The 12,339-nt window shown below is 33.8% G+C and overlaps 1 protein-coding gene across 8 annotated transcripts in view; it reads left to right on the top strand.

Annotated features, from left to right (window-relative positions):
• PIK3C2G (phosphatidylinositol-4-phosphate 3-kinase catalytic subunit type 2 gamma) overlaps nucleotides 1–12,339 on the top strand; it is a 368,003-nt gene that overhangs the window by 18,084 nt on the left and 337,580 nt on the right. For 6 of the 8 annotated variants that reach the window (XR_012017650.1, XR_012017649.1, XM_072798830.1 and 3 more), the window contains exons 2-4: nucleotides 3,637–3,737; nucleotides 5,442–5,557; nucleotides 10,751–11,507. Coding sequence is in view for 6 of the 8 variants with exons in the window: in XM_072798830.1 (XP_072654931.1) it covers nucleotides 10,830–11,507 (678 nt within the window). In the remaining 2 variants the exon portion in view is untranslated. The remainder of the gene's footprint in view (nucleotides 1–3,636; nucleotides 3,738–5,441; nucleotides 5,558–10,750; nucleotides 11,508–12,339) is intronic. The other 2 variants (XM_072798827.1, XM_072798828.1) reach the window with 1 other exon arrangement.

The raw sequence follows: 12,339 nt of genomic DNA, 5'->3' as shown, positions 1-12,339 counted from the left end.
TTTTTAGAGAAATGAAAAAACAAAAAGTCAGAAATTACTATGTACTTCTGTAAAATTACACCAAGTGTGCTTGCATCTCCAGCCTCTCCTTCCACCTCCTTCACCTGTTCCATCTGTCACCCCTGAGATGGGAAGACCAACCCTTCTCCTTTCTCCTCCTCCTCTTAAGCCTACTCAACATCAAGACAATGAGGATGAAGATCTCTATGATGATTCATTCCAGTCAATGGAATAAACTTATCTGTTGCATGTGTGTGTCTTTGTGTGGAAATCTAATAACTATATGGCAAAAACTATATGAGATATTTTTGTGTCATTAAGTATTCATTGTGTAGAACACTGTATATAAGACTTGTATGGAAGTGGTAGCCTGTTCTTACATAGGTAGAGTGTGAATGATATTTAATATAAAATAATCATGTATTAGTTTTCTTAGTATTGTATAACTTTGCTTTCAAAAAATTACATTACCATGCAGTAAGGCTCTGTTGTGATTGAAGAAACTGGGCATTAGCCTATTATCACAGGTGAATGGTTTTTTTTTTTTTTTTAAACTTAACAATGAGGGTACCTGGGTGGCTCAGTTGTTTAAGTAAGTGTCTGACTCTTGATCTCAGCTGAGGTCTTGATCTCAGGGTTGTGAGTTCAAGCCCTGCATTGGGCTCCATGATAGGTGTGGAGCCTACTTAATTAAAAAAAAAAAGAAAGTCAGGACCTGGGTGGCTTAGTCAGTTAAGCATTTGACTCATGATTTCAGCTAAGGCATGATCTGATGGGTCACTGAACACTGGGCTCCATGCTCAGCATAGAGTCAGCTAGGGATTCTCTCCCTCTACCCCTCCCCCAATTCACGTGTGTGTGTGTGTGTGTGTGTGTGCACTCTCTCTCCCTCTCTCCCAAATAAATAAATCTTTAAAAAGTAATGATTTAAAAAGTAACAATGTTTCCTATACTGTATTATATGAATTTAATGCTGTATGCTATAAACATTTTATAATGACTCATTCATCAGTATATATGCTAGGCTACCATGAAGCAACTATATTGATTATACTAGGCTATCATAAAGCAATCATATTGCTGCATTTTTGTTACCAATGTATGAATCATTTTATCTGTAAATAAATATGAATTTGTTTTTCACATTATGTTTTATCTATTGTTAGGAATATGTATAACATCTACAGTGTTTTGTATTACATGAGACAATATTTGATGTAGGTTCTGACAGGCTTCATTTTTTTTTTTAAGATTTTATTTATTTATTCATGAGAGACAGAGAGAGAGAGGGAGAGGCAGAGACACAGGTAGAGGGAGAAGCAGGCTCCATGCAGGGAGCCCGACGTGGGACTCGATCCCAGGACTCCAGGATCACACCCTGGGCTGAAGGCAGCACTAAACCGCTGAGCCACCCAGGCTGCCTGAGGCTTCATTTTTTTTAAACCAAACTACCTAAACTTTTTACATCAATAAGTACAGTACAGTACTGTTAATGTACTTTCTTTTTCTTATGATTTTCTTGATAAGCAATATGTATTAATTGACCATTTACATTATTGGCAAGGCTTCCAGCTAACAGTAGGCTATTAGTAGATATTTTGGGGGAATCAAAACTTAAATGTGGATTTCTGACTGCCAGAGAGGTCAGTGTCCCTAGCGATTGCATTATTCAAGGGCCAACTGTAGATGTATGAATAAATGAGTTCATTTAAGTCAATACCTCCCACAAATAAAAATAAAAATAGTTTCAGATATTCATATATAAGAAGCTTAGGCAGTCTAATGAGAAGTGAGGCTTCTATTGGATTATATGTGTATAAGGAAATGTCAATTGTTTATGTAAAAAGGCACCTAGAGACTTCTGGAGATTGATGTTTTCATCAAGCACCTCATATCTTCCCTTAGGCGAAAATAATACCTGGGCTAATAATAATAATAATAATTGTAATACGTTTACCTCAACACCCAATTCCTAATTAGACATAATATAAATTTTATATATATACATAATTTTATACATATATATTTATATACAAAATTGGTTGTGGGGATGCCTACACTGTGTGACGCTAGCCACAACTGCTGGGTGGCTCAGCAGTTGAGTGTCTGCCCTTGGCTGAGGACATGATCCCAGAATCCTGGGATCAAGTCCCACATCGGGCTTCCTGCATGGAGTCTGCTTCTCCCTCTGCCTGTTTCTGCCTCTCTCTGTGTTTCTCTTGAAAAAATAAATACAATCTTAAAAAATAAAATAAAATTGGTTGTGATCTTCTCTATATATTCATATAGAAAATTGAGCTGAGAAAGTTCAAGTTTATGTCTAGCTAAAATATGAGTGTCTCTGTCTGTGTGATATATATAATTGGCTCAGCAGATGAAGAAAGATGGGAAGTTTTCTCAGGAACCAGGTTAGCTCCATAGTCTATAGACATTCCTTCCATCTTAGAGAATACAGATGGTTTGGCTTGATTAGACTTTGACACGTCTTATGTTGGAACAATCTTTATCTTCTATGACGTTTATATATTTTTTAAAAACTGGTAAATTTTCAATGCCTACGATTTGCTATCTGATATAAAATCATTTTTCTTCAACTTTGTAATAAATTTCTCTCATCCATTTTCTCATGTCTCCCCTGCAGATACACTAATTCAGCAATATAGCCAGGACCTTTGGAATCAAGAACAGACATATTCAGACATTTTCTTTGTTCTTTTGTAAAATAAACATTTTTGTTCCCATTCTGAATACAGGGGCTATTTGGATGATACCTGCACTTTTGTAAATTTAGAAAATGGAAGTACTTGGCAAGGACTGCCCTTTCTCTGATAGGTGCCTAAATTCTGTCTGTACTTTCTCCTGAGGGCAGATGAGTAATTAACCCTCAATAAAAAAAATTGATCTCTGAAAAGTTGAATTGAATGGAAGGTTATAAGCACTTGCTTAAACTAAGTTCATTATTAACATCTTTTAAATATCCCATTTGAATTTAACTGAACATACCAACAAAGAATAGAGGACTGTTTTTGTGCCATCAGCTATACTTCCAGCCTCTAATTTTCCAATCAATTTAGGAAGCAGCTTCCAGTTTGCATATTGTATTGATTTTATATTGCTACTGTAACAAATGATTACACACTTAGTGCTTAAAACAAAACAATTTATCATACAACTTTGTAGGTCAGAAATACAACATTGATCTCACTGTACTAAAATCAAAGTGTTAGAAGGGCTGTGTCTCTTTCTGGAGGCTTTTAGGGGAAAATCTGTTTCCTTGTCCTTTTTAGCTTCTAAAGGTTGTTCAAATTCTTTGGCTTATGGGTCCTTTTTTCTGTCTTCAAAGCCAGCAAAAGCAGGTTGAGTCTTTCTCAAATCACATCACTCTGACCTCTTCTGCTCCCTCTTCCACTTTTAGAGATTCTTGTGATTATGTTGAGCCCACCCAGGTAACCCTCTTTTAAGGTCAGCTAATTAGGAAACCTAATCCATCTGCAACCTTTAATTCTTCTTTTCCAAATAACCTAACATATTCACGGGTTTCATGTATTAAGACATGGAACTGTAGGGGCGGGGAGAGCATTGCTGTGCCTCTTACACATTGTTTTTTGTTTTGTTTTGTTTTGTTTTGTGTTTTAGTTCTGAAGAATCTTATTTAAATCAGGAACAGAGAGCCATGTCCTCTCAATTATGCTGTAATTGCTTCTAATCTGTATGTACAGTTCTGCTTCAAAGTCAAGGTATATGACTTTCAATTATTTTATTCATTACTTCATAATGCAGAGCGTACACATTTGCCAGCTGGTACTAAATAATGTTTCTATTTGTTTATAAACTAAGAAATAATTTACCTTCTAGACTGTGATGGTAAGGATAGGATTTAAAATTACTAGACATTCCTTAAAATCACTAAATTTAATATTGAAAAAAGTGAATCTGGAAGTTTTGTTTTTATTACATTTTCAATATAGATAAGTATTTCTCATTCTTCTTTATATCATGATAATAAGTTTTTCCGAAAAGCCTCTAACCCATTTCAAGTTTTAGTACTGTGAGAAATGCTTGAAAAAATATTGTTATTAATAAAAATTTAAAAGTTTTCAGCTCTTTTCCGTAGAGATAGTTTGAATTGAGTTAATGCTGTGTTGCAGTGCCTAAATTCAGGCATGCTCCAGATATGATATTAGTATGATATAATCATCTATATGTCTCTCTTTAATCTTTGCTCAAAACAAATCTGTAAGCACAAACTTGGAGACTATGGGTAAGTTGATTCACTTTTCTGTGTTTCAGCTTTCTCATTTGTTAAGTGGCAATAATAATATCACAAGTTAAGGTAATAGGGATCCCTGGGTGGCGCAGCGGTTTGGCGCCTGCCTTTGGCCCAGGGCGCGATCCTGGAGACCCGGGATCGAATCCCACGTCGGGCTCCCGGTGCATGGAGCCTGCTTCTCCCTCTGCCTGTGTCTCTGCCTCTCTCTCTCTCTGTGACTATCATGAATAAATAAATAAAATCTTTAAAAAAAAAAAAAAAAAAAAAAACAAAAAAACAAAAAAAAAAAACAAGTTAAGGTAATACATGTTTATAGAGCAGTAGCACAGAGTTGCTCTTAAAAATATTAGTATCATTATTATTATGAACAAAAGCAAATAGTACAGCCTAAAGGAATCTTTAACTTCAGGATCAGACTACTGATCTTTAAAGACCTCCTTTAATGGATCTACAAAATTAAAAAATAATTAAAAAAAAACCAATCAGTTCTTTCAAGCCACAAAAAATTATAAAATCATTTTTTATGTTAAAGAAAAAAATATTTTTTTCACTTTTTAAAATTTTTAATTGTTTTTAAATCATTTTTTCCATTATGATAAGTATACTCCTTAATTTCCAACCTCTATTTCCCCCAACTTCCCACCAACCTCTCCTCTGGCAACCATTAATTAGTTCTCTATAGTTAAGAATCTGTTTCTTGGTTTGTCTTTTTTCTTTTGCTTGTTTTGTTTAACTTCCACATATGAGTGAAATCATGTGGTATTTGTCTTTCTCTGCCTCATTTTGCTTAGCATTATATTCCCTCGTTCTATCCATGTTGTTACAAATAGCAAGATTTCATTTTTTATGGCTGAATAGTACTCCACTGTACATATATGAAAAGGTGATATATATATATATATATATATATATATATAATATAAATCTCATACAAAATATATGAGTTGAGTGTCCCCAACTGATGGACACTTGGGCTGCACTCATAGTTTAGGTATTGTATATAATGCTACAATAAATGGGGGATAGATGCATCGCTATGAATGGGGGATGCATCTATCCCTTTGAATTTATGTTTTCATATTTTGGGGGTAAATACCCGGTAGTTCAATTGCTGGATCGTAGAATAGTTCTATTTTTACCTTCTGAGGAATTTCCATACTGTTTTCCACAGAGCTGCGCCAGTTCGGACTCCCACCAACACTGCAAGAGGATTTTTTTTTTTTCTCCACATCTTCGTCAATACTTGTTTCTTGCGGTTTTGAGTTTGGCCATTCTGACAGGAATGAGGTGATATCTCATTGTAGTTTTGATTTGCATTTCTGTGGTAATGAGTGATGTTATTAATAATAGATGAGTGTCTGGATCTAGATGTCTGTCTGGATCTAGATATCTGGATGTCTTCTTTAGAGAAATGTTTTTTCATGCCTTCTACCCATTTTTTTAATTGAATTATTTGTTTTTAGGCTGCTAACTTGTATCAGTTCTTTATATATTTTTGATACTAACCCTTTATCAGATATGTCATTTGCAAATATCTTCTCCCATTCTGTAGGTTGCCTTTTAGTTTTGTTTGTCCCCTTCTGTACAAAAATTTTCTGACACTGTCCCAATAATTTATTTTTTGCTTTTGTTTCCTTTGCCTCAGGAGACTTATCTAGAAAAATGTTGCTATATCTGATGTCACAGGGTTTACTGCCTATGTTCTTTTCAAGAATTTTTATTGTTTCACATTTAGGTGTCTAATCCATTTTGAATTTATTTCTGTATATGGTAAAAGAATGGGCTCCAGTTTCCCCAACACCATGTGTTGAAGAGACTGTCTTTTTCCTACTGAATATTCATTCCTCCTTTGTCATAGATTACCTGACCATGTAACTGTGGGTTTATTTCTGGATTTGTTCTTCTATTCCTTTGATCTATGTGTCTATTTTTATGTCAGTACCATACTCTTTTAATTATTACCACTTTGTAACATAACAACAACTGGGATTTTGATACCTTCAGCTTTTTCTTTTTCAAGATTGTTTTGACTATTCAAGGTCTTTTGTAGTTCCATATAAATTTTAAGATTTTTTTGTAGTTCTGTGAAAAATTCTGTTGATATTTTGATAGGAATTACATTAAATGTGTAGATTGCTTTGGATAGTATAAACATTTTAACAATATTTGTTCTTTCAACCCATGAGCATGGAACATCTTTCCATTTCTTTGGAAATGGACATCTTTCCATCATCTAGAATTTCTTTCATTGGTGTTTTATAGTTTTTAGAGTACTGGTCTTTAATCTAATTAAGTCAATTCATAGGTATTTTGTTGGTTTTCGTGCAATTGTGAGATTGTTTTCTTGATTTCACTTTTTGCTGCTTCATCTTTAGTGTATAGAAATACAATGGATTTCTGCACATTGACTTTGTATCCTGTGACTTCACTGAATTCATTTATCAGTTCTAGTAGTTTTTTGGTGGAGTCTTTAGGGTTTTCTATATACAGTATCATGTAATCTACAAATAGTGAGGGTTTTACCTTTTTCTTACCATTTGGGATGCCTTTTTTTTTTTTTATGTTGTCTAATTGCTGTACCTAGGACTTCTACTACTATGTTGAATAAAAATGTTGAGAGTGGACATCCTTATCTTGTTCCTGACCTTTGAGGAAAGCTCTCAGTTTCTCCTCATTGAGTATGCTGTTGGCTGTGGGTTTTTCATATAAGGTCTTTATCATGTTGAGGTATGTTACCTTCAGATCTACTCTGGAGAGGTTTTTTTATCATGAATGACTGTTGTACTTTATCAAATGCTTTTTCTGCATCTACTGAAATGACCATATGGTTTTTATTCTTTATGTTATTGATGTGACATATCATGTTGATTGTTTTATGAATAATGAACCAGCCTTGTATTCTGGGAATAAATCCCACTTGATAATGGTGTATGGTTTTTTAATGTATTGTCAAAATCAGTTTGCTAATATTTTGTTAAGGATATTTGCATCTATATTCTTAAGAGGTATTGGCCTGTAGTTCTCTTTTAAAAAAAAAAAAAAGATTATTTGAGAGAGAGAGAGAGAATAGGAGCAGGGGAGGGATGGAGGAAGGGGAAAAGAGAATCCTCAGGCAGACTCCTTGCTGAGCATACAGCCTATTGCAGGGCACAATCCCAGGACCCTAAGATCATGACCTGAGCTGAAATTGAGACAGACACTTAACAGACTGAGCGACCCAGGCACCCTATAGTTCTCTTTGTTGTTGTTGCTGTTGTCTTTATCTGGTTTTGGTATCAGGTTGTCTTTATCTGGTTTTGGTATCAGGGTGATACTAGCTTCATAGAGTGAATATAGAAGTTTTCCTTCCTCTTGTTATTTTTTGGAATAGCTTGAGAATAGATATTAACTCTTTGAATGTTTAGTAGAATTTGCTGTGAAGCCATCTGGTCCTGGATTTTTGTTTTTTTTTTTTTTTTTTTTGATTACTGATTCAATTTCATTTCTGGTAATTGGTCTGCTAAATTTTCTATTTCTTCCTGCTTTAGTTTTGGTAGGCTATATGTTTCTAGGGCTTTATCCATTTCTTCTAATTTGCCCAATTTTTTGGCACATAGGTTTTCATAACTTTCTGTTACAACTGTTTGTGTTTCTATAGGGTTATTATTTCTCCTCTTTCATTAGTGATTTTGTTTATCTGCATTCTCTCTCTCTCTTTCTTTTTATAAGTCATGCTGGAGGTTTATCAATTTTATTGATCTTTACAAAGAACTAGCTCTTGGTTTCATTGATTTATATTATTGTTTTGTTTTCTTAGTTTATATATCACTTCTTTCTGGTCTAATCTGTCTTGTTTCCTTCCTTTCCTAGGTTTGGGTTTTATTTATCACTTTATTAAAATCACCTGAATATAGCCACCTTTACCATATTTAAGCTAAGACAGAGCAAGCTGGGCTAAGAGCAGGTTGGGCTAAGAAAAACTGCAACAGGATATTAACTCTAGTTGTCAGAATTAAAGTCACACCTGCTAACAAATCCTGAGTTTCATGACAGAGTCAGATGAAAGAGTCTCGGTTTGTTTTGTTTAATATTTATTTATTTATTTGAGAGACAGCATGAGCAGAAGGGATGAGAGGGAGAGAGAATCTCGAGCAGGCTGTAAGCCCAGCAGGGAGTCCAATGTGGGCCTCAATCTCATGATTCTGAGATCACGACCTGAGCCAAAACCAAGAGTTCTACATTAACTGACTGTGCCATCAAGGTGCCCTGAGTTTCATTTGTTTTAATGAACTACAGTATTTACTATTAACATGAAGATTTTTAAAATAGCAATTCCTGAAAAAAAGATTGTTGTCTAGATGTGACCTATGAATTAGAACAATTTGGAATAACATTTTATAGATTAATGTTTTTGGTTAACACTTCATTCTATACACTTCTTATTTACATCTCTTGAAATTATTTTCCAAATCTATCAGTTCAATCTTTGACTGCATTGAACTGAAATTTTTTGACAAATTTATTAGTTCAATTTCTTGAGTAAAGCAGAATAATAAATCTAATTCATTTATTTCTTGGGCTATTATGAGTTTTAAGTAAACCTTAGTGCCAATAGAATAAAAAATCAATTGCCATCGCAAAACATGGATATTCATATTCTAGGGCAGCCTGGTGGCTCAGCGGTTAAGTGCTGCCTTCAGCCCAGGGCATGATCCTGGAGACCATGTTGAGTGCCACATCGGGCTCCCTGCATGGAGCCTGCTTCTCTCTCTGCCTGTGTCTCTGCCTCTCTTATTCTCTCTCTGTGTCTCTCATGAATGGATAAATAAAATCTTAAAAAAAAGATATTCATATTCTATAGTGCACCACTATCATAATTATCCTTTTTGTATTCTTTAATACACAAACATATAATTGTTAAGGGAATTAATAAATTCACAAAAGTGACATAAATACTTTTCAATTTCATTTTCTTATAACTCAATTAGAAATTTTTGATTTATTAAATTATCTGTTCAACAAATACAAATGTGTAACTACTCCGAGTAAAGCAAAATACTAGGTACTGAGCTATAAGTGAGAAAGGTTAACATGGTGTAATGATCTAATGGGAAAGAGAAATCTTACATATGTAACACATATACATGTATATATACAGATGTTATTCTGAGGCAATAGGAAAACCACAGAAAAGGTATATCCAGAGGAGATACTTGTTTAGTCTCTTTATATTATATATATCATTATAATATAAAAAAATGGGTTATAGGACCCAAAAATGGGTGCAGAAAATGTAGAAACAGTTTCAGAGACACCACCACATTCTAGGTGTGTGTTGAAGATAAAAGCTTAAGACTTAAGATTGTGGCAGTGGTAGACAAGAAAAGAAAGATTTTTCTACAGGAACTGGTAATTTATTTGATATAGAATAAAGATGAGGGAAGATTCAAAGATGAAACTCTGGCTTCTGGTCTGAGCAACTGAGTGGATGGTCAAGTAATTTTCTGTACCAGACAACACTAGAACAGGAGCAGGTTCTTGGGTGAACTATGATACAAGTTTTGGACCTTCTCTTGGAGGTTTAAAAAATCTACAAGTGGAGACATCAAGAAGGTAATAGCAAGAATACTCTAGTTGGAGTCATTAACATATAAATGGTATTTTAAACCACAAGAAGTATGAAATAAATTACAAGGAGAGAATAATTGAGAAGTAAAGAAGCTCTGACAAGGGTGAGGTGGAAAATGAGTAATAGGCAAAGGAGTCTCTGAGACTCTAAACAAAGAAGGACTCAGAGGGTATAGTATCATAGGGAGCCAAAGTAAAAAAGCAAAAAATTTTAAATGATAAGTATGGTGAATGGAGTCAAGTACTGCAGAGAGAGAAAGTAAAATAGAAACTGATGAACGTCAACTGAATTTACTGACATGCTCATTGGTGAACCTAATGAAAGTCATTTTGGAGAAGTAATGAAAGAAGTTTGCAATTGTTGAAAGAGTTTTGGGAAGGGAAAGAGAGGGTCTAGCCAACCTGCAAGACAATTGGTCATAAAAGGAAAAAAAAGTTGAGACTATGTTTAGGAATGGAGTAATTACTGATCAAGAAGAGACTGTTTAGCTAACAAGAGACTTTAATACTAGCATACTTATAAATGATTGAATATAGAGGGAGATAATAATGCTATAGGCAAATGGATCTTCAGTAGGAAAAGGAGTTCAAAGGGTAATATTAACTTTGGACTGATTCATGAAATTCTTGTCATAATTCAAGGGGACTTATTTTTCTCTTTTAGGAGTTTCACAAATCTTAAGTCAATACTCCCCCAACAGACTTTAATGTTGTGAGCCCTGATGGAGTTTTATATTATTCAAGAGTCATTTCTTTTGTTAAGGATAGCTGCAAAAACAACTGTTTATATTTATTCATATATTTGTTTCTTGCAAGTTCTTTTATTTCTAATTAATCAAAAAAATTTTTGTTTCTTTTTATGTTTTTTTCTAGGAAAATTCCTATCCTCTTTTATAATATCATCAAGTAGATATCTGGAGAAGAATCAATCCTCTCTTGCATAAAATAAAAAATGGCCTATTGTTGGAAAACAGATCTAAATACCAGTGAATCACATCAAGAGCAGCATGAGCACCAAGAATTTCACTCTGTAAATCAGTTCCTTTCTCCTAACCAAGTCAGTCTGGGTTTTGATCAACTAGTAGATGAGATTAGTAATAAAGTTCCACTCTATCAGACTGACATTGAAGAAAACACTATTTTTGTACCCAGTGCACCAACCTGGGATTCAAGAAGGCATTCGTTAGATGAAACACACCAAATATCGTTGAATGAATTAACTGCTAAAAGCTCAGAACTCTCCTGTCACCGAATTAGGAAAACACCAGTAATTGGTTTTAGGAGCTCTGTGCTACAAAATCCTGAAAACACGAACAAAGGAAGCTCTTGGGGAAACCCTATAGGAAAATATCAAGGTGCTGATGATTACAGATTCAATATTTTAGCTTCATCATCCACTAGTTTGCATGAAATTAATTCACAGAGAGAATTAGAAAATGAAAATCCTAACTACCACATAGGATTTGAAAGTAGCATCCCTTCTATGTATCCATCTTTCTCAACTGATTTCATGCCAAAAGAAGAGAATGAAAGAAGTAGAAATATGAACACTGTGCAACATTCCCTGATGCTTTTTGAAGGTTCTTTTTTACCCAGAGCCAGGGAAAGTACATGGCCAAAGATTATAGAGGTATGTATCATGTATGTTGACCTAAAAAAAAAGAATCTGAAAGAATCACTCAATAATGTATTGGATTAATTTGGTAATCAGGGTAACTCATCTTAAATAAGAAAATGTATTAATATTATTTTTGAAAAAATAATTTATTATTTATAAATTCTATGTTCTTAAATTAATGACTTTTTTTCTGAAGAAGAAAAATTAAAATTTTATATCATTTTTAAAGTTCCAGTTTGGTCAAAACTAAGTAAAATGTTATAGTCTTTACATTTTATTGGATAAAAACGTCATAATTGGAAGCTCTGATAAAAGTACTTTTGGTTCTTATTGTGTTATTATGCAAGTACAGAAACACACATACATCTCATTAGATCTATATTTTGAGTCATACTGTCATAAATTAAAACTATGTCATTATGGTAGGAAAAATGTCCTTTTGCCCAGAGCTCCTAAATTATACTTTTGGCAGGCATCTTCTATTGGGATCATTCCAAGAGTAGGAAATTAAGCAATCATTGTGCAATTTACCCTAATGGTTTCATCAGTAGTTTTCCAACCAATTTAGTCACCATAGAGTTTCTTGTATAATATTTGAATATTTCTTTGCTTACACTGAGTCTAGACGCAAGTGAAACTGGAAGTACGCAGTTTAAAAAAAACATTATTGCAGCTATAATTTACAGGGTGAAGCAAAAGGATTCTTCATTTATTCAAGAACTATCATATTCTTAAAATATACATGATATACTAGGTATAATGAATGCAAAGAAAAGACATGATACTTGATTTCAGAAATAGCATATTGCTCAAATTAACTTGTCAACAAATAATGGCAACAGAG

The sequence above is a fragment of the Canis lupus genome, chromosome 25, assembly GCF_048164855.1.
Source record: "Canis lupus baileyi chromosome 25, mCanLup2.hap1, whole genome shotgun sequence".
Taxonomy (NCBI): domain Eukaryota; kingdom Metazoa; phylum Chordata; class Mammalia; order Carnivora; family Canidae; genus Canis; species Canis lupus.
Note: the sequence above shows the minus strand (reverse complement) of the source record. Positions and strands in the feature narration are given on the sequence as shown.